Source organism: Festucalex cinctus, chromosome 13 (genome assembly GCF_051991245.1).
Source record: "Festucalex cinctus isolate MCC-2025b chromosome 13, RoL_Fcin_1.0, whole genome shotgun sequence".
Classification (NCBI taxonomy): Eukaryota; Metazoa; Chordata; class Actinopteri; order Syngnathiformes; family Syngnathidae; genus Festucalex; species Festucalex cinctus.
The window spans coordinates 4,829,060-4,852,406 of NC_135423.1; the positions used below are offsets into that span (position 1 = coordinate 4,829,060).

The 23,347-nt window shown below is 39.8% G+C and overlaps 1 protein-coding gene across 3 annotated transcripts in view; it reads left to right on the forward strand.

Annotated features, from left to right (window-relative positions):
• Positions 1-23,347, forward strand: part of nbeab (neurobeachin b) — a 216,993-nt gene that overhangs the window by 29,202 nt on the left and 164,444 nt on the right. For all 3 annotated transcript variants that reach the window (XM_077540847.1, XM_077540848.1, XM_077540849.1), the window contains 12 exons: positions 1,194-1,425; positions 2,491-2,591; positions 2,668-2,763; positions 3,585-3,706; positions 7,082-7,208; positions 8,180-8,299; positions 9,626-9,772; positions 14,449-14,646; positions 15,591-15,724; positions 18,375-18,483; positions 19,446-19,598; positions 20,263-20,431. In XM_077540847.1, the coding sequence (XP_077396973.1) occupies positions 1,194-1,425; positions 2,491-2,591; positions 2,668-2,763; positions 3,585-3,706; positions 7,082-7,208; positions 8,180-8,299; positions 9,626-9,772; positions 14,449-14,646; positions 15,591-15,724; positions 18,375-18,483; positions 19,446-19,598; positions 20,263-20,431 (1,708 nt within the window). The remainder of the gene's footprint in view (positions 1-1,193; positions 1,426-2,490; positions 2,592-2,667; positions 2,764-3,584; positions 3,707-7,081; positions 7,209-8,179; positions 8,300-9,625; positions 9,773-14,448; positions 14,647-15,590; positions 15,725-18,374; positions 18,484-19,445; positions 19,599-20,262; positions 20,432-23,347) is intronic.

Sequence of the window (23,347 nt, forward strand, 5' to 3'; positions counted from 1 at the left end):
GGATATAAAAAAAAAAAAAAGAAGACATTTTCACCACAAAGCGTAATTGTTGTAGAGCACACGTGATACCTGTAAAGCTGAATGTGCTGTTTTGTAGGCTTGAATGATGATTTTATCCTTCTTTTCTACTGCCTGTGTTTGAATGTGTGAAGTGTTGGTCAAAAAGATGTTACTTGAGGTCAATTGCTTGGGAGGGAGACTGAATGCTGGCCGTACAGTATTTACATTTTTAAAGTCCAGGCTTTCCCCAAGTGTTTTATTAGCCCGGAGGCCCACCAGTCTTTTCTTGCCCTCCCACCAGCCTAAGACCTCCGAAAAACTGTAATTTGATTCCTAGGAATTGTATATTTGCTTTCCTCACGATTACACCTGTCAATTGCTCTTAAAAAAAACAAACAACAATGTGCTGCGACCACTGCAGCTGATGAGGCCGCTTCTAGCGAGTCATTCTCAGCTGCGATTTGGCTCAAATAACACTGAAAATGATGCAAGTGCGAGGCGGAGAAAAGAATTGTTAGTGTTGAGTCTTCACGTTAGGGGGTGCTTGCCGCTCGCGAGGCCGGTTTGACGCTCACCTCTCTCTGATGTGCCTCTGGGGAGGCTTCCCCGGCCAGCTCTCTCTGGAGATGGCAGTTTTCTAGAAAGTAGGTTTTGGTAATTGTGTAGAAGGTGTTTTGAAAAACTGGGTCAAAATATGTTCTGTCTTTTCCCCTCAACAATTCTTTGTTTTATGACTGAATTAGTTTGGGATCTTAATGAATGCAGCATTGAAAATATTTCCAAATGTTAGTAAAATGGGTCATGGCACCAAGTTTAACCATGCTGCGAATAATGAAATATACTTTGGTAGTATAGTGGCCAAGTTGCCATATATTGGGAAATGTATCCAGTGAAAAAATCTATTATTTGGTCGATTAAGTGATCTAATAACCTAGCAGGTTTGATGCAAGTTAAAAGCTTTCTTTTGACTTAATAATTGAAGTGAAAATTGTATCAACCAATGAGAATCGCTAAGTGAATTTTCAAGGGACCAGATCAATAAGCACTGTTAATGGAGCAGGAACTACATTTTTTTTTAAATATAATTGAATGTAAATGTAAATCCTTTGGCCATCTATTGTTGACGAACATCATGAAATGGTTCTTTCGTACGCAGTCGGTAGAACGCTCATGTCTCTCGTCTCGCTCGGCAGTTGGTGGCCGGCGACTTCGATTTGGAGACCAACTTCATCATTCAAGACGCGGACGGCATCGGCTGCCTGCCGGCTCTGTTGGAGCACTGCGACGTCACCTGCCAGGCGGAGATCTGGAGCATGCTGACCGCCATGCTCCGCAAGAGCGTGCGCAACCTGCAGATGAGCACCGAGGTGGGCCTCATCCAGCGGCTGCTGCTCCGGATGAGCTCGGTCGACGACATGATTGCAGGTGTGAACTGGTGCTTTGCTGATTAGCAAGTTACACCTGCACAATTGAGTCCGCTATACCACAGTACAAAATGATTAGATGAAAAATATTTGAAAATATATACAAATCCAAAATGAAGTCAAATGTAAATATACGGTGCTAGAAAACAATACGACAATGCAGCATTTAGCCAAAAAATACAAAACCCTTAAAGTATAAAATTCTTAGAAACACAAAAACTAATCAGAGTAGAATTTTTTATTATTTTTTTTTTTAACACAAATATTAGTCTAGAAACACAACCTATTTAGTAGAAAATGCACAAATATTTGAAAAAATACTGGCTGACAAATAAAAACATTTTAGTTTTAAGAAAATATACTTATATGACAAAATAATAATAAACAAATAATATACTAACATTTCAGATAAAAATAATTACAGTATATTAGAAAAATATAGAAGGAAATGGTAGGAAAAAAATGTAAGGAAAAAATGCACAATTTAGACAATTACAAAACCATATATATGGATATATGGATACAAATATTTGTGAAATACACAAATATTACATGAAAATGCAAACACATTAGAAACCAATATACAGACATCTGACCAAAAAAAATATTAGATGGTAACCACACCAATCCTGGGAAATCTATATGGAAAAATACAGAAATGTTAGATACAAAAATATTAGAAAATAAGACAAAAAAACATATATTTGACAAAAAAACCCAAATAAAAAATATACAATTATCAGATAATAAAAAAAACAATGAATAAATTACAAAAACATATCTAGTTCTTTACCCATCACCCGTCAAAGAAACCTAATCAAATATCTATTTTCAGAAAAAACAAAAAACGTATTTGAAAACTCACATGCACTCTCTTCCACAAGTATTGCCATCTTGATGTATAAGCCAAAAAAAAAAAAAAAAGCAATGATCTTTTCTGATGAAAAAAGCAAACACAAGAAAGTCAAACCCGAAGTGGATCTCTGGTTTGATTTTCATCTTTTGACATCACTTTGAGGGGACCTCATGCTTGCCCTTGGTCTTGTTTGAATGGTTGCCTTTGTAGACTTGCTGGTGGACATGCTGGGCGTGCTGGCCAGCTACAGCATCACGGTGCAGGAGGTGAAGCTCCTCTTCAGCATGCTACAAGGGGAAGGTGGCCTCTGGGTGAGTAAAGCCGAGCGAGCGACGGCGGACCGCGAGAATGCCGCAATATCGACCGGCGTCTCCTTCCTCTCCGCAGCCCAGACATGCCGTCAAAATGTTGGCCGTGCTCAACCAGATGCCCCAGAGACATGGACCGGACGCATTTTTCAACTTTCCCGGTCGTAGCGCTGCTGTAAGTTGTCGCTCTTCTCTGTATCCTACGAAAATTGTGGCCTTTCTCTCGTTCTTTAGTTAGCAGCAGTAGAACATGCATCAAACATTATGTGAAAATAAACTGTGAAACTGCGCAAACATTAACCGATTTTGACGTGAGCTTGCATTGGGAAAGGAACATTTGTTCATAAGTTCACACGAAAACTTCCAAAAAAATGCAATGCGTCTTTCTTTTTTAACACCATCCAAGAAAAGTCCCGTAAAAATATATTTCACGACATTTCCTAAATCAAATAATCCCAGGTATCCATTATGCATCATTTTATCGGTCTGCAGTTGTTTGTTATATGAATAATAAATGAAGCGAGATGCACAAATGACGCCAGTAAGGGTTAGATTTATTTAAGAAAAGGCTGAACGCTTAATACATATTTAGCAGGAGCTGAATTTATTGTAGTGAGTAAGGTGTTATTTATTCCAGAAAATGAGCCGGAGGGTGGAAGATGAATGTTAATATGAGCTAAGCAAACATTTTGCACATTTGCATAGCTGTAAAACATGTGAAAACATGTCCAGACGCCACAGAGATAATAATTGCTTACTTTAAGGAAGTATGTGAGCGTGCATTTACTTGGCTAATAATGACACTTCTTGTGTCCATAACAATCATTTATCATCCCTTTTATGATGCCTCAAGACTCCCGCGAAGAAGGAGAAGACGTTGACGTCTGACCGCCAGCTAAGCTATGCGAGGCTATGCGTCGCTATGCGATGCAATGCGTCAGTCACAGCATAAGGCTCGGCTTTGCATCACCGTAATCATAACTTGTCTGTCGACAGGCCATCGCTTTACCTCCCATCGCCAAGTGGCCTTACCAGAATGGCTTCACGTTCAACACCTGGTTCAGGATGGATCCCTTGAACAACATCAACGTGGACAAGGACAAGCCCTATCTCTACTGGTGAGCAAACGCATGAGGCGCCTTCACATAAGAGCGAGCCCACTTCAAGTTTTTCCAGATACCAGCTGGATGATTTTTCACTTTTGACTTGCAAGCGCAAACTTGACACAAGTGGTGTGTGGTGGTAATGAACTCTTTTCAAATCACTCTAAACTAAGCAGCAATTTAGCAAATATGGAACTGTTTTCCAGTGTAAAAGCAGATGTTTGCAAATATTTTACTTTGATACAACACGTGTCTGCTTTCTTGGAGGACTACAGAAATTTGAGAATATTCACTGTTGAGAGGCTGAAATTGAATTTTCAATTAAAGAAGATTTCATTTGTTGTCAATTGATCATTGTACTTCTCCAGTTAATATAACAATACTCACAGGCATATATTTATTCTTTATGAAAAATGACATCTTACTGAGTGACTTACAGTAGTACTGATGGTACTATTCTTATCCTACTATAAAAAGCTGTACTGTACTCTCCCTTTACATACCGATAGTTTAATATTTGATTTCTCAGCTTTTATGAAGTTTTATGATGTATGGCTTAATGGCAACCATCAATTTAATTGAGAAAGATGATTTGAGGTGCAAGTGTTTTAAAAGACCAGGGTGGTCACAGGACATGTTCAACTTGTATCTCAAGGCAGCACTATCTATTTGTACAGCCAGTCTTCTCCCAGCCGCACTCTTCTGTCCCCCCCCCCCCCCCCCCCACATGATGCTAATTGCTTTAGCATCGCATTAGAGCTCTCAGGAGACCTGCAAACATGGCAGCTCAGTCACAGACTTCCTGTTTGAAACCCCCCTGACCTCACGTCCGAGTAGATTAGAAGAACACGCGGTGTTTTGTCAAGGTCGAAATGGTCTTTCTCTGGCAGTATAAAGCCCACGCCGTGTTCGGGGAATATTAAAAGACCTGCAATGTGCATTCTGTCATAGGAGGCTGGTCCTAGACAGCCATTAACTGCGTCTACGCTGGTCGCTCTTGACTCTCATCTGGATATCGGACGTTTCATTGAAAGGATTTTCAGGGCTGCGTTGCGTTTTCTTGACAGGAAAAAAAAAAAAAAAAAAGGACTATTGGTTTCCGCTCTTATGTATTCAGGTGGCAACAGCGTGAGATATGTCAAGCTAATCTTCACAGCTTGGTGGCGGGTTGTGTCAACAACAAGAAAAGCGTGTTGACTTCAAAAGTCAGCCTGGGGCTTGCTTTTTACTCCATATGTAGTCAAGAAGAGTTTGCAGAGATACCTGTGCTATAGGTGCAAGGCTGCACGGACAAAAATGGGGATTGATATTTATTTTAAAAACATTTGTAGTTTTTTTTTTTTTTTTTTTTTTACATCAGAAATACTCACTAAACTTCTTGTAAAATTTACTTTGAATTTCTGAGTGCATCAAACTTTACTTTGTTTTTTCAACTAAATATCACTCCCCATTTTTTCAACGAGCTGCGGCATAAACAACACTTACAAGATAAATGTTAATGCTTAGATTTGGCTTTTGATTAAATTGATACAGGATGTCCCAAAAGTCACTTTGTTTCTCCTTTCGAATTTCAAAATTGTTCTTGGCTTTGAATAGACATTTAATGTTGTCAACATGTCTTTACATTTTCAAAATGATGGCGACAGAACTAAGAAAAGAACAATATAAAACTTGGTATATAAGTATGTTAGATGTATATGTAACAATTAAAAGCAATTGACATTCACTTAAAATGAATATAGGTCCAAATCTTCTCAACAGAAAGAAACGCATCTTCTCTTCTGGGCAAACTCGTACCTTGTCTTCAAGGCACAACACCTCCTTTGAATATTACAGTAAGTCAATGAACTGTATCCTCTATTAATCATGTGGAAAAACAAAACCCTTCTTCTTAATGCATTTTTAACTAAAAAATAATGTACCTGAACTTTCATATATACAATTTAACATGAAATTGTTTTTATCTATTGGCCTTTCTGAACCCAATTTTTAGAAATGCGAGATTTACCTTTGATGGCAGCTACGCGTTCCTATTTTCAATTTCTGTTGGTTTTATTCGAAGAGACGTGACGCTGTCAAGCGTTTGACAGCTCAGGCTTTGCTGTTTTCGGAAACATATCATTGCCTTGCCCATGGCTTTCCACTTGACATTTGAGCGGTATTGCAAAATTGCCACCAGGCAAAAAGTTTTACTGTGCCCGACTTCAGTTTGGTACCAGTTTGAGAAGCTTTATGGCTGCCACACTGCTCCCAACGTATAGTACGCGTTACGCCGACAAGTTTCTCGAAACAGGATCTGTTCTTGATGAACTTTGCAGAGGAAGGCCGTTGATGAAAACATCCAGCTTCTAGAGCAGGCGTTTGCGCAAAGCTCAACAAAGTCAATGGAGGGGGCTGCACTGCAACTTGGCAACAGCACCATCCAGCTGATGATGCTTTGAAGACTGATAGAGGTTTTACCAATGTTCATTGCACACTTGTTTGTGCGCTTGAAGTCAGTGTGGGTTTATTTGCTGTGTGTTCTACACAGGTATCATTTCCTTCGTCAAATTCTAATCTGCAAGATCGCATCGGAAGGTCTACCAGAAGATCATGGCCAGTGTTTAAAGCTTCTCTCTCTCACACTTGCAAAATGGACCTTCAGTTTACTTTGTTACAGTCTTGCCACCATAACAAAATTCGGACTTGGATGCCATACCTGTATAAAGTACCTTGATACTCATACTGTGGTTCGGGTTAGAAATATTAAAAACTGGAATCATAGATGACAACAAATGGAACTGGCAATGATGGATAGATGTACTTTATTTCCCGTTGATGAAAACTAAGAGAAAAATGGAAACGGCACAGATTTGTAGCCTTGTTTGAAATCTAAAATTTGCTTCAGAGAAGAAATACTACAGTTATAAAACAGACCTGTAATAAACCAACACATATTTTTCATTTTTCTCATTTTCCCCACGCTGACTTTTAGCTTGGACTATTTACAATTGCCTCTGTTGAAAAGTAAAAACTTTGCTCAGTAAAGCACTGAAGTGTAGCAAGTCATTTTGTCATGTGTTTAATCTGTGGAGGTATTTAAATGTACTGTAGTAAGCAGGTTACTAGTCCTGCCACACAAGTTAAGATCACTTTATATGTATATGGTATGTAATGTGATTTGATTTGTTTGGATGCTAAAAGATTACATTCTTTTGTCTTTTTTTTATTTTTTTTATTTATTACATCCTTTGATGCTTTGAAGCAATCCATCCTTTTCAGTGAATTAATTTAGCGATAGTCGTTTTCTGCCTTCCGGACAAGAACCCTGCCTCCTACTTATTACGAACATTCTCAAATCGTCTGTTCAAGTGCCATTGATTTGTATTATTGTCCATTGCTGCATTACAGCTTCCGCACCAGCAAAGGCGTCGGCTACTCTGCGCATTTTGTGGGCAACTGTCTGATCGTCACATCTCTCAAATCCAAAGGGAAAGGTTTCCAGCACTGCGTCAAATACGATTTCCAGCCGCGGAAGGTGAGCGCCACGTCTGCTGTTTTAATGACGCCTCTCTGCTACCCCTTCGTCATTGTCAGAGCAATTAAAAAAATAAATAAAAAATACCTCAATGATAGTTCTTACACCACATTAGCTCGTATTTGATCATTTTGCAACTCAGGTACACTATCAATTGAAGGCAACGAAGCATAAAATTGTGTTGACAAGATATCATTGTTTACATAGAGATGAGAATGCTCCACTTTTGGAGTGTCGTTTTACTTGTGTAACGCATTGATACAAATGTCAGTTGTTATTCATAAAGAACTAAACACACACTTGTGGCTGGCAAAGGGACATCTCTCTCCCTTTTCAGTGATAAATTTAATACCATCTTTGCAGCTAATCTAAATGTTTTCTTCTTGACTGCAGTCGCTTTAAGTGCAGCCAGACGGCTGTTTTTGCCTTCTTCTGCTTTTTTTTTTTTTTTTTGAGCCAATATATATTTCCTTCGGATATCTATTATTTACAGTGTATCCATTGCAGATCTCAGAACAAGGCAATGTTTTTTGCTGATTTTTCTTTCTCTCTGTCTCTGTCGCTCTCTCTTTTTTTTTTTTTTTTTTTTTTGTTGGGTGCAAGTCTGGGGCTCTCTGTGTTTGAGAAGTGACATCAAAATGTTGGATTTCATTTTACTCAATATTTTCATTTAGAAACTGTTAAAAATATCGCAGACTTGGTAACCGCCACCATCGTAGTTTTGAAGAATTCTTGACAACTTCTCAAGATTGTTGTTAAAGGGGACATAAAAAGAAAGGGAAAGCGTTCAGAGACATAATGGCAATTTTTCCAAGAGAGAGCAAGCGGAGAAAATAAAGTGAAAAAACATGATTTTAAATCATAACAGAAGTCAAACCACATTTTTTTTGTTCCTCCAAACAAAAGAAAATATTTAATTTTTTTCAAATATTCTTATTAAATCTGCAACTGTGCTCTCTTTCCTCCCTCAGTGGTACATGATCAGCATCGTCCATGTCTACAGCCGCTGGAGGAACAGCGAGATCCGTTGCTACGTCAACGGCCAAATGGTTTCGTACGGAGACATGGCCTGGCACGTCAACACAAATGATGCAAGTGCAATCTTAATCTTTCTATAATATATATTCTGCAAATAGCCACAATCAATGTGCCTGAATTTTCAGTAGTGCTGTTTTATTTATTTATTTTTTCTATCTGAAGTAACACGTCTTCCATTTGGGTCCCGTGTTTGAATATTCATACGCTAAACAGATGTGTTAGCGCAAAGTGGATGAGGGATGATCGCGCATGCTGGAGGAGTGGGTGGCCAGTGGGCAAGATTTCCACTCTCCGCGCCATTTGCATGTTTCAATGAGGAATAAACAGCTTCACATTTACACTCTCAGGCACAGCAGATTGCTTAAATGACCAGCGTGCTTCATGGACTGCTCCTTCACATTAACTACAGCCCTCACGAATGGGTGCAGAAAGAGTGATACTGTTCTTTATTTATTTATTTATTATTTAGCTTGGAATTATGTGTTTGTGACACCTACTTCACAGATGTAGTAAGTTAGCAGCTAGTAGAGCCGTAACAGCGATGATACTGACATTTGTCCTATATTTTTTCATTTAAAAAAAGTATAAAAATAAATATTTACTCTCACATACAAAGTTAGCTAAGTTATCAGACTAATAGCGTAACTCGTAAATTTTTGCATCTTGGTGCTAAAAGTAAATACAATCGATTTTACTTTGTTTAAGGTGGTTTGTGATTCATACTGACTTTTTCAGACTCCGGTTTCATAAAGTAGCTCTGCCCATCATGGTGACAATAGCTGCATTGACCCCACAGAACAGGGGTGAGCAGTAGCTCATTTGCATCAGACAGTACCACCCCCTCACAACAGACTTCTTCAAACATCTGACTTTTTCAGACAACAGGCAGGTTAAACATCCCTCATTTGTATAACACCGCTTCCTCAAAACAGACAAATTATTGTAAAACATGAAATGAAGTGTGCTGTAATTCTTGATCCTATTTTGACGGACGCTTGTGACACTCTCAAGAGACCCGGGAAGTGTCTTCAATTGTGACAAGAACAGCCTCAAGTAAAATAACTTTGAAATAAAAGGGGAGGTCATAATGGCAGCTGGTTTCATTCCGAATGAAATCAGAGCTGTATTCCCCACTTCCCAAACGTCTATACTGAGTCCTAATTTGTCCAAATGGATCTTCGTCCGTTCGGGAATGGAGCTCAACGGCGGAACATTGCATTTATGATTTTCTAAGGTCAAAGTGTTGGCGGCCCTTTCGTCGGAATATGAGTGAAGAAATCGGAGGTGCTCAGGAGGGAAATGAGTTTCAAAAGTCTACTCCATCATTTCTTCAAAGTCAATGTCCCGAACTTTGAAAACCTCCTACGCTCGCTCTCCAGAGTTACGAGAAGTGCTTCCTGGGCTCCTCGGAGACGGCGGACGCTAACAGAGTCTTCTGTGGCCAGCTGGGAGCCGTCTACGTGTTCGGCGAAGCGCTGAATCCGGCTCAGATCTTCGCCATCCATCAGCTGGGTCCAGGCTATAAGGTATGATGATCTTGAGGACGGCCGAATTAGACCACATTTTCTTTTACTCTGTTCAGGAAAAAAATAAATTAGTGTTCTGCCGTAATGTGTATCATTGTATCATCATGGCTCGGGTAAACAAGCAATGACCTTCTGGGAAAAACAACATAATACATAAATAACATCATGAGACGGAGACCCTGGGGGGAGATTTTTTATTACTCAGCTGGTGATGCAAAATGACCGTTTGCTTGCATATTTTTGGGAATAATGTGTTCCTTCTTACAAAACTAAATAGTCATTTGTCCTTTTAATGCATTTTTACGTCATGCTGGTTTTGCTTTTCAGCTAGATCAAGCCATGCGGCATAGAACACATCCACATTTTGGAACATACATTAAATGAACACCTGTCAAAAACGGATTTTCATATTTTGTTAAAGCTGGCTCACGTTCAAAACAATGTAGTTGACATCTATTAATTTAATAGCTATCTTTAGCTATCAGTACTATACCATGTACTTTAAAGGGGCGTGGCCAAATGGGTGCCAGCAGGAGCTCCCAAAGGGCCTTTTCTACATCTGCTGCAAGTTCCTTTGTGAATGTTTTTATTTTATTTTGGATTTGTGTTATTTGCTGTTTGTGCCATTCGATGTAAGTGCCATATTGAGTGTGCCTCTACTGCAACGCATAACAAAAAACAAAACAAAACAAGTAACCGCTCACTGTTTGAAGTTTTGTAAGTTTAGGCACCATCGTACAAAAATCAATTTGAAGCCTGAGAATGAGCACATTTAAAAATTGTTTCAGTTATGGTTCAATCTCCACGCAAAAGCCAAAGACAAACATTTTATTTTGCACATTCACACAATTAGACATTCAGTGGATGAATTCTTGCCTCATATCTATATTTTCAGTTACGAAATATGCTGGTAGTAGCAATTAATACCCCCCCCCCCCCCCCCTCGCCCCTTGTTTTTGAAATGAAAAAGTATATCAAACCTTTACCAAACTCTCCATTCACATTAGATGGCATGGGTGGAATTAAAAAATAAACTTTGTAATCTAACATACCTGGTTACAATTGGAGCTCATTTGACTTAAAAAAAAGAAAAAAAAAAGAAAAAAAAGACTTGAATTCATGCAAAATAGTGACTGCAACTCATAATGTCTGACTTCCTGTTTGATTTTGTGCATGGGGGCCTCTAAATGTGTTTGTGTGTTGTGTGGTAGGGTTTCCAGGACCTCCCCAAAATTCATACATTTCCCTCAGGAGACAAATGTCAGTCGTTTTTTTTCCCCCCATTGACACCTTCTATTCAAGAGTTGAACAAGTGCAGCTCTCAACAGGCATCAGAGCCCGTAAGGTGAATTGAAGGAGGACGGTCAAGTGGTTCATCAAATGAGAGGTCTTTAATTGAGTATGCCAAGTACTTTCTTTCCTTTTATTTTGATAGCCAACACATGCTTTTGCTGTCTATTTAATAATGTACCTATTAATGTTAGTTTGAATATAATCTCACAAAAGGAATATGATTTGCTCAAACCAAGTAGGCATATATTGTACTGTAATATCCACTTTTCTAACGGTGTTGATTGGTGTAGTTACAGGTCCATTTTGATAGGTTGACCTTGGAATAATTCCTCACAGCAAAAAAACGCATCTAGAAATCTTAGAAATGTACCCAAGCTTTCCATAGGAATTGAGCCCTGCCTGACAAGTTGACGTCCACTCATGAAGGGTTGTAACAGCCACAAGATGGCGACGGTTGGTTTATAGTTTACTTTTTTGATAGGCGATGTTTTGTTTTTTTCTTTCCAAGTAGGCCAAGCTATGGCCTGATTAAATGAAGCTCCTCCCCTCACATCAACACAGTTCCTTGCCCCAATCTTCTTCTTCTGCCCCACCATGAAACATAAAGCAACAGTTTCTACTGTCCACCGACGTCTCTGTGACTTGAAAGCTTCTCAGTCACAGGGAGATCATATCAAGGGACGTCGTCGGCCGTATTGACACTGACAGCAGCTCGCTGTCGTCTATCATTTGAGCTATTTTTAGCAGCGTAAGGCTTCGCGAGACGGCTCTGAAAATGGGCCTGCAGACAAATGTGTATAGATTGCACACAGGCACAGGACCAAGAATATTGATGGACGTTCTGATTGGATTAAGAAATAAAAATCATAAAATGATCTTATGCTTACATCCGATTTTATGTTATCTCTTCCAAGGTTGGAACAAGGGTGATTTTGAAGTTAGGAGACGTTTACAACCTCAAAGCAGTGACGCAAACTCTTGCTCATTACTTTGGCTAGTCAAAACAATTAAGAACGATTACATTCCAGATCCTCTGGTGACACACTCGAGAGCTATTTCCGTCTTTGCTTTATGTCATCACCACCCACCGCAGTCGCACTGATTGTTGAATGGGTGGCTGATTTTCTCTACGTGTGCGCTGGTTCCTGTAGAAAAAAAAAGACGAGTGTTAAAAAAGAAATGAAAAATAACGGATGCGCGAAACAGGCAAAATTCCCTCACAGCTCATTTTGCATGTTCAAAGAAATTAATGTAGCGCACGCAATGGGATTACTCAAACTTGAGACAAATTGTGATTTCTGATTTTCCATCTTTAAATACGGCGTCTGCGTAGCTGGCAAAATGAGAGGGGGATGAAAGAATTAATGTATTCTCGTTGTGTCAACATTTCGGAAATCCCAGAAGAAAAAATTATCTTGACACATCGTATCTTCAGGAATACAATTTTGGAGCTTTATTTTACTGCATCAGGCCATCAGGTCAAGTTGGTTTTATCTCGTTAAGTTTGGCAGGGTTCTTTTGGGGTCCATTCTTCTCCAATAAATTATCATGATGGGATAATAGTAAGGCTACATATTCCAAATTGTGGGAAAAGAAACATTTGGATTTCTCACATGGAACTTTGCAGACTCTGTCTCGGTGTGTTGTGGTAATGAACAGACCGGTTGAGCTACGTTCCTACCCTCAAAACGACCTTTGACAATCCATGATGGCCTCTGGCAACAGGACACAAAGTGGCCCAACACATTCTAGCTCTGGTGTCTTCTTTATTTATTTATTTATTTATTTATTTTCTGACTCTATGGCCACTGGACTGACTGCTCCGATGCCCTGTGGGTGTTTTTCCTCCACCGCTTATTAGATCATTATTTTCACAGAGATACTGCGTCGGCATCTCGGCGCGGGCTGCCGGAGCTCGTCGCTCGTGTCGTCCCGTCATCCCTGCGAGCCGACATGTTTGAAAGGATGAGAGAGACTACGCGATGCGTCGCGTGCCACCTTCTATTCCATCTTGATCACAGCATATGAGTGCAATGCCTTTTTTTTTTTTTTTATGCTCTTTTATCAGCGGACTGGAAGACAACGTTGAACGCGGTTCAACACTCCAGCTTGTGTTCTGTTAGTCTTTGTGGTGTGTGTTTTTTTTTTTTTTTGCAGCCGGGAAACAATTGTACTGATTAACTCATTTAGTTCCCGACACCTAATGGGCATCTGTGTTTGTTGAGGATCAGCCGTTTTTATGTTCATGGGCTGTTTAGCTTGTCAAGTGTGTTATCAGAAAAATAAACTGTTGTTTTTGTTTTTCTGCTCCTTTTTTTTTTTTTTTTTTTTTAAATAGATTTATTTGTCAAATAGGATAGCAAATAGTAATTTGTCGGACCCAAGCATCAGGCGGTGTAAAGTCACTCTTGGAGTCGTTTGTTATTGTTCTACCTATTAGATTCAGGTTATTTTGTTGTTATATCTCAGTTGTAAAACATAAAAAAGGAGCATATAGTATGTCTGGTAATACGCAATATGCTCCACAATAAAACATAATTAGAAATCAGCTATAAATATTAAATGTAGATGTAGAATATGTGTACTAAAATGCAGCAATAGTGCAAAATAAAACACTCATACATATTTATAATTAAATATGGTTCATGCGTTCAACCTTATGAACGTACAGTTAACACATATTTTCAGTTTTGACATTTGCAAATTCACCTATTTGAAGCCTTTTTTTTTTTTTGGAACGTATCCTCTGCATTTGCTGTATTTTTCATGGCTTCCCTAAAGTAATAAAAGATACAAAATTTCATCTGGTCTATTAACAAGCTTGGCTGCCATTTTGTCATCATACCTCCTTTTGATGTCAGAGTGCCCAGGGCTTGCGTTGCGGACGTCACGTGACCAAACTGGCTGGCCCGAAGGCACTTTGACGTTTGGGGAATTTGCCCAAATGAGCCCCAATTGGAAGCACGTATCCTAGACAGATGGACATTAAATTTGGTGTGGCGTCAAAGTTTAATGACCATTTTGAGCCATTTAAAGCAGGTGTGAGTGCCCCTTGCTTGCAGCTATATTTAAAAAAAAAAAAAAAAAAAAAAAAAAAAAAAAAGTCCATAATTTGTTTGCTTGCTAAAGTATTAAAGATTTCAACATGGGCCAGAAATTGTATCCTATTTTTCCAATTTATCAAAGGGTTGATGAGTCGGTACACGCGAGGCTATCCCGAAGGTGTCTGTTGGGTAAATTCTGTCATATACATGCTTGCTTTTCTAATTAAATCACCCCCCCCATAAACGCGGGCATGTAATGAAACGCACAGATCCAAAAACCCTCATCTGTCTCTCCCGATATTTTAATTTCACCCTTGTTTGGTTTCATTTCTTCCCCAGAGCACGTTCAAGTTCAAGTCTGAGAGCGACATCCACCTCGCGGAGCATCACAAGCAAGTGTTGTATGACGGCAAGCTGGCCAGCGCCATCGCCCTGGCTTACAACGCCAAGGCCACCGATGCGCAGCTCTGTCTCGAGTCTTCCCCCAAGGAAAACAACTCCATCTTTGTGCACTCGCCCCATGCGCTTATGCTTCAGGTGGGTCAAAATGGCCTGTGGAGACGTTAATAACGTTTGGAAACAATTGACGCCAGGGGACTTCCATTTTTTTGCTTTCTTTACGACTGAACAATTTTGAAAAATAATATGACCCCCCTCACTATGAAGTTTGCGACTTATTTTTTCAAGCTCCTTCCTGTTACCAATTTTTTCGAGCAAACAAAAGCAATAAATTAATCATTACGCAATAAACAATATCAGAAACAGACACAATTTAAATAAATACTATATAAATAAAAAAAGCGCAATTTCTGGTGAATTTGCATGCGAATGCTGAGAGGCTGATTGAAATATTGTGGAATGATTGGATGACATGAAATGTTATACAATGACTTGGAATGAGCTGAACATGTTGAAGTTGGAATGGCTTGGACCGTTTGTGGAAACTGAACGCGAATATGTCAAAATCTTGAATTAGGGATAAGATGAACAGTTTATAGTTGGAACAGCTTGAATCGGTCAAAACATGTAGGAGAAAAAGAGAATAACAAAAAAAACAAACATTTTGGGCTTTTTTGAAATTTTGAAAACAAATTGCAGTAAGGATAAGCTGAACAGTTTAAAGTTGGAACGCTTTAAATGGTACAAAAAATATAAACACTCAGCCTTCATACAATAAAACCTACCGACCAAACAAAACGAATCTTTTTTTTTTTTTTTTTCTCCTCCAGCCTTTGAAATTTGAACAGTGCATTCAACTATGTTGTGATGTTGAATTTAATTTGACTAATTTTTCAGCCCTAATTAAACTACGATGGTAGAGAAATCATCCGTCATCATTCAAGCCATTTAACCAATTTTCTTCATCGCTCTGCCTTGGTCAAATGACAAAAGAGTTTGTTTATGCACTAGTGGTGCCATCGGAGCTCGGAACTCGGCATCATGGTGAAAAGTACAAACGTTGGTGTGATGTATCTTCTCAGGATGTAAAAGCCACAGTGACTCACTCCATCCACCGGGCCATCCACTCCATCGGAGGCATCCAGGTTCTCTTCCCACTTTTTGCCCAGCTGGACTACCATCAGTTGAATGAAAGCCAAGTGGAGACAACCGTATGGTGAGAACGTGCTGCCTCCACAAGTGAAAATACGATCAGAGCTTAATAGGGGGAAGGTTCCATCAGAGTCGCTTGAAGTCTCTGCGACGCCACACAGAATTGTTAGCAGTTATTATTAACCCAGCTGTTATGTTACAGGTAAGATTGACCCAATGTAAAATTTCTAGCTTTATAAAGTAGTAATTATTTTTGGCTTAACTATACGTTTTGGAAATTTCTTTTGGGGTAATGGGTCAAATTGATCCAGGGACATGAGTGCCGTTCCTGAGAAAACTAAGTGGGTTAAGTAAATCCCTGTCCATGTGTACCAAAGATTTTGTTGACTTAAACGTTACAACAGTAGTCACAATTAGATAGATAGTCAATGTCTGTACCTCCTTGTCATGTACAGGTCAGATTAACCCATTACAAAATATTTTTCTTCAGTAGTAAGTGTAGTGACTGAACGAACAACTGTCATATTATCATTTAGATTACCCCCCCTCCCAACACCTCCACATCAGACACTTGTCTGACGGGTCAATTTGACCCAGGAAATCAGTTCTCACAAGCAAACAAAAGAGGAGGGTTATATAATGGTGGCAAAATCTTGCGACAGGGTTGCTAAGTTGGCAGCACTAAGCAGGGTTGCAGTGCCCTAGCGCCACCCCTGGAATCTATCCTTCGAATTTGCTTGATTATACTTTAACTTCAAACATCCAATTGGACTTTTTGACTTTGGATGTTGTACTCTCCGTCAACTTTGCATGTGTTTATTATTATTATTATTATTATTGGTGAATGCGGCAAGCAAGCTACCATCGTCCTTGTGAGCTGGCTACTCCAAAGCTCTCCCACTGAGCTCTGGATGGCGTCGAAGCTCTGATGTGATTCCATGCTGGGCCAACGCCAACAGTTTGACCAGAAAGCCGCAGCGGTGGCCTGCTCGCGATAGCGGCACAGGCCCTGCACGCCGAAACTCACGGCCTCTGAAGTCGTCTCTTATCTTTGCCCTCGGTCCTCCCAGCGCTACCATTTGGAGAGTCTTTCCATTACACGCAGCTGTAGTAAAAAAATAAATAAATAAAGAGGGGAAAAAAAAACACTGACTTTTTTTTTTCTGCAAATAAATGCTCTAAATGGCAATATTTGTATTTGGAATTTGGTAGTTTTATTGTCAGTCATTTATAGACTAAAACAAAAATATATTTTCCTCAAACATGTATTGTCCCTGTAAATGCATAAAATGTAATCGGTGATAAGGGAAACAGAAAATAAATATCGTCTCAAGTATTGTTTATCTGCCTCCATGAATACTAATAATTGGTATCAGCAACGGCCCTGAAAAAAAGAAAACAAACACATTTCTAGTTTACTGTGTTTGTGTATCTACACCTAAGTGTTATCAGAGAAACTTTGCATAATCCTGCATTCAAACAAAGTTGCACGGAACCCTCCCACCCCGCTTGCACTTGGTGAAGATTTTTACAAAACTTCTTCCTCTCTGATCACATGAATTTAAATGTTTTATTTTTTATTTTTTTAATTGTGTCAACGCCCAAAGTAAACGAGCGACTTGGCGTGGTGCAAACAGACGAGGCGACACTCCCGCGCTGTGACTTTGTATGCGTGTAGTGCATCTCTGGGCCAGCCTGCGCCGCAGCGATTGTGTCCTTGTTATTGTTGTGCTTGAGTGGAGGCCACCGGAGGATGCCAGGCAAAGCCGATTACGGAGCGCCGCTCGCCGCCGCTGTCACTCAGCCAAAGGCTTCAATGCAACAACGGAGAAGGCACCTTTAGCGGACCTTTTCGTGGCTCCTCACATGTATTGTAACTCGCATATTAAGCCCTTAAGATGACCTTCTCCAGAGTGCTCACATTTTACCAACGTAAGCCTCTTTCCAGGAACAGCGTTCATTTTGTTTATCGAGTCTTTCATGACGGGTTTAGTTTCTCCAAAAGAGTTGAGTATTGTGCCATACCATAGCCCGTGCCAGTATCATACAGTGATGTATCATTTTCTGTTGCATGCAATCCTTGCCTAATCCTAACATTGTTGCTGTTGCACTTTTCGCTATATAAATAAAGATGACTTGACTTTTGAGGAAAACAAATAAATAAATAAAAATGATTTCGCACTTTCCGAAAATGAAAACTTCGTTGACGTCACACTTTAGAGAGAAAAAAAAAAGAGGACAATTGGTGTTGCATTTTCTACATTACTTGAAAGTAGACAAACTATTGAGGTTGCCATTTCCTAAAGAGTGAACAAACAATTGATGTTGCAATTTCCTAAAACTCCATCCGAAATCTTGATGTTGCACTTTCTCTAACTACAAAAAAAGAAAACATGTTTTGATGTTGTTCTTTCAACAACATAAAGTTAAATCAGTTAAATTTTCTTAAAAAGAACACTATCGATTTTGCACTTTTCTAAATAGAAAACAAACCACGGATTTTTTTAAAAGGAAAACAATTAGTGTTGCACTCTCCTAAAAAGAAAACGAGCTGTTGCTTTTGCACCATCATCCTTAAATAAATGTAGTGCGCACTTTTCTAAATAGAAAGCAAACAACTGATGTTGCATTACTACTGAAAAGAAAATAAGCATTTGATGTCTGGTGTAATTGTGTTTCTCTCAATAATAAACAATGTCTCCTGGCTTTGTCAGTGCTACCCTGTTGGCCTTTCTGGTGGAGTTGCTGAAGAGCTCCGTTGCCATGCAAGAGCAGATGCTGGGCGGCAAGGGCTTTTTGGTCATTGGCTACCTGCTCGAAAAGGTAACACAAACATTTGTCTTGATTTTTTTTTTTTCACGGTGTTGTGTCTGCAGAATGCTTTCCTGAAAAATCACACCACTTTGTCACTCCGCGCCTCGCCAGCTGACACAAAGTAACACGCAGGCACCAAGGAAGTGGCCTCCCCCCCCTTGCTGGCTTGCGACCCGCTGCCAGCTTTCACACCCTGGCGTATGGCTCCATCTGTTCAAGATATGATTAAACCGCCACCTTTGCGTCTCCTGTATACTCATTTATCTCTTCTCCCGCCTTTGCCGCATTCCCAGCAGGGCAGAGAACAGGTGTCAGCAAAGCACATGTGAACATTCGATTCAAAGTCAAACCTTTTGGAGCAGTTGTGGTATTGCACTGCATTACCGTGTGGTCATTGCCGATGTGTTTCCGGCTATTTATTAAATGTACAAATCCAAAATTTATATATATATATATATATATATATATATATATATATATATATATATATATATATATATATATATATATATATATATATGAAAATAAATGCCATTCATTTTGTTTCTTCAAAACACAAAAAATGTGTTTTATGAGAGTGTCCTTAAAAAGTCATTAAATGTATTTTGCCCAAATGAAGGCCTTAAATGGCATTACAAAGCATTACATATGATTGCTCATGCTTTATTTTACATACAACACTGATCCTAGTTGTAATCAATGAACAAAATGGCCTGGAGTTCACGAGAAAAATGTACTGTTCCTGTCGCCAATGTCCAACATGAAACACCAATGCCACCTAGTGGCAGATAATTACCTTGAGTCAGTGTTTCACACTTTTTAAAACTGTTATGTATATCTTTTTAACTTTAAATAACTATGATTTACTTACTATAAAATTAGTATATCAATGAACTGAAAGAGACACCCATATTTGTGTTTTGTAAGTCACTTGTTGGCTTTCTTCACTTCCCCCCCCCCCCCCACTCCAGTCGTCCCGCGCGCACATCAGCAGGTCGGTGCTGGAGCAGTTCCTTTCCTTCGCCAAGTATCTGGACGGGCTGCCGTACGGGGCGCCGCTACTGAAGCAGCTCTGCGACCACATCCTGTTCAACGCCGCCATCTGGATCCACACCCCCGCCAAGGTGAGCCCGCGCGGGCTAACTCGTGTAGGTCCAAAAGGAGTTATCACACAAGCCATGTTGAAAACACGCTTGTCTCCAGTAAGCAGCTGCTGCTGCAACCCGCCATGAATAAATATAAGGGGAAATAAATACTAAATTGTCTGGAGGCTGGCCGGCGACAGCCCTCCAAAGTAGAGCAGCGACAGACAGAGCAAGAGGGAGAAAAATGAGACAAACATTAAGGTAATGAAGTGGGTTAGAGCACTTTGAGCTCCATTGGTACCCAGAGTGGCGTCGTCTCCTTCCCTCGGGACGTGCCATGCAGTCTCCTGAGGTGGCCAGAGGCGCAGGCTACTGTCAAATGATGGCAGCATGCAACAGTTAAGAGGAGGCAAGTCACTAGAGAAATGCTTTTGGGACTTTCTCTTGTCACGGAAAGAACAACTAAAGGGGTTATAGTTTGGAAAGTTTACTTTTTCAAGGCTTGTAAGTTAAACACCTGCCTATTTGGGGTTTGCTACCATGAGTTCACAGATTTGCATGTTTATTTTTTAATAAGCATCCATCCCTATTTGCATTTGCCAAAATGCCACTTGTCTGTCTGTCCATCTGACATGCGTCTAGTCATCCAAAAGTCTACTCACCATGTCCGTCTTTTAATTTGTTGTGTGCGTGTCCACCGCAGATCCAGCTGTCCCTGTACACGTACCTGTCATCCGAATTTATCGGCACGGCGACCATCTACAGCACCATCCGGCGAGGCGGCACGGTGCTCCAGCTCATGCACACGCTCAAGTACTACTACTGGGCCGTCAACCCGGCAGACGGCAGTGGTATCGGCCCAAAGGGTCTCGGTGAGAGCACTTCAGCATCTCACATGCTAGTTGATTGGCTCAAAAGAGCACCTTGTCTCAAGTCACCTACCTACCTGCCTGCCTACCTACCTACCCATCCACCTACCTGCCTACACACTTAGCTACATCCGTCTATCCATCCATCCATTCATCTATCAATTCAGGCATCCATCTGACAAGTTAGTATGCTATCTAACTAGCATCCATCATCCATCGAAATACTTAGTATGCTAAACCAACTAGCATCCATCCAGTCACCCATCCAATTAACCAGCTAGTATGCGATGATAACTACCACTGTCCGTCCACCCGTCCATCCAATCAGCTAGCATGCTAAGCTAAATAGCATCCATCCTTCCATCGAACCAACTAGCTTGCTAAGCCAACTAGCATCCATCCATCCATCCATCCATCCATCCATCAGCTAGCATGCCAAGCTAACTAGCATCCATGCATACATCCAACCATCCAATAAACCAGCTACCATGCTAAGCTAACAAGCATCCATCCATCCATCCATCCATCCATCATCAAGCTAGCATGCTAAGCTAACTAGCATCCATCCATCATACCAAATTAACACACTTCATATACACCTTTATTGTATGCTCACTCGGACTGTCTGCGAACCAAAACAGCAGTGCCTACAGAGGCAGAAAGACAGTCCTCAAAACGTCTCCAATTTGGGACCACCGTGTATATGACCTGAAGACAGACTTTAAAGCAGCTTGTCGTTTCGGAGTTAGTTCAACAGCGGCAAGTGAAGGGATTGAAGTCAGTCACAAAGCTCCAATCAACAGTGTCTTGAAAATGTCCTTGAACTGTCACGTTCATTCTTCATTCTCTTTTTTTTTTATTAGCACCATATCGCACATGACTTTTTTTTTTTTTTTTTTTTTTTCCTCCCCCCATCCCACAGCTTGTCGTGATGTAATCTCCTCCCTGGCGGTGAAAATGTTCAGCCTGATAGCGTAACACTTGTCACGCCGTCAAGGGGTGATTTCTTCCATTGTTAGCGGCACGCTTCACTGCTAATTTCTCAGAAAAAAAATTAGCGTCTGATAGCGCGGGATCAAGATGGATTCCCACAGGCCGTGCCGGAGATGAGTCAAGGCCTATATTCCTTTAATTAATTCCCTGCTAATAATGGTGGTGACCTTCTTTAGCTTCGGGTTAGCTGGGTTCAGCTAACTGCACATTGAAAGCTTCACAAATGAGGTCTTCATTCTTTTCGAATGCTGTACAAAAGGAAACTTGCGTGATTGAAGCTCATAAAATTCAACAACCTTTTCAGGACCTCAGGTGCAATTTAGCTTGTGCATCTCACGTTTTATTGCCGATTCGGAAGTGCTGCAGTACAATATGTTCATTGGTTCCAACTTAAGATGCACCTGGACAAACACAATAAAATCTAATATGAGAGCACTATCAAAATTCTGCCAATGCAAAGCTAATTAAAGTAGCAATGAACGGGCCCTCGAAGGGCCCTGGAATCCACCCAGTTGTTCAATTTTGGCCTTGAAAGTTTATTTTTATTTTTTATTTTTATTTTTTTTATGAATCATGTTATAATAGTAATAATATAATACGTGTTCACCACAATTCATGGCTATCGGATAAACGTAATGTTTGGGGCTACAGAAGTCTTTCTCTGTCTCACAATAAAAATAATTACACAATATCAGAGAGAGACAGAAAAAAATTCTACATTCATACCCTCGGGCGAAAACTAAAGATTCAATGATGATGTATGGAATGGATTTAGGGTACATTTTTGGGCCTCGTTTGGCCACATTCTTAAGTTGGAGTTTGCTTGTCATTCTTCTTGTTTCATTGTCACCCCTGACAACTGTTCAGTGTTCTTAATGTCCATCTTGCACTTTGTGCCATACTAGTGTTCCATTGATTTTTTGTTTTTTTTGTTTTCTGGTCTCCCTGTGGGGTTGTCGTAAGTGTGTCATATTTGTCAAAAGGACAATGTTCCTGCACCATGTTTGCAGCCTCAGAGTGTACCAAACATGTCAAAGTAATTAAACCCACCTGAGTGTGGGGAGTCCACGGGAAGGTTGACCGAATCCTGCCCGTAAAAACTCTGCCGCAGCTGCTCTAGTCAGTGTTGAAGCTCGAACAGTTCATAAGGTTTCATACTCATATTTTTACCAATCGCGTCTGACTTCACAGTTTGGTACATGACATCGACAATTGAAATATTCTGAAATCATCAAAATATTGTGTACAGTAAAATAAAAAGTAAACATTTATTCAAATTTAACAGCTTGATTAGTATATTTTTATAGTAAAGTGTGACATCAACTTTTTCTTCTTTTTAAGAAATGAATGTCAGAAAATTATCATATTAATAAAATAATAATACTAATATTATTTACCAGCTAACGTCTTTTATTTGTAGGGAAGTGTAGCATAAATAGTTTGTCTTCATTGCAGAAGTCAGAACATTCCCAAATAGTCTCAACAGTAGCACATTTGTAATATTATACAACACCTTGACTTTACTTATAGGAAAACGCAACATCAAGCATTTGTCTTTTTTTTTTTTTTTTTTTTTTTTATTAACTAAAGTCAGAATTCAGAAAAAACATATTTAATATACAACAGCTGAAATGTTTTCTTTTATGCAAGCATGATGTTAATTTGTCTTTTCAGGAAATGAACGATTCATACAAGCGCAATACTAGCAGCTGTTTAATATACATTCCAATGTCATAAATCTTTTCTCTTTAGCAAAGTGTGACGACGTAGTTTGTCTTGTTTATAGGAAGCAAACAATGCACGAGTTTGCACCTTGTCATTATGCAGCGGCCTCGATGAGTACGAGCAGCTGGAAGGCATATGGATCCTGCGCAAAGACTTATTGCACTCGATTGGTTTTCCTCCCAGCGCGCTCCCCAATTACGC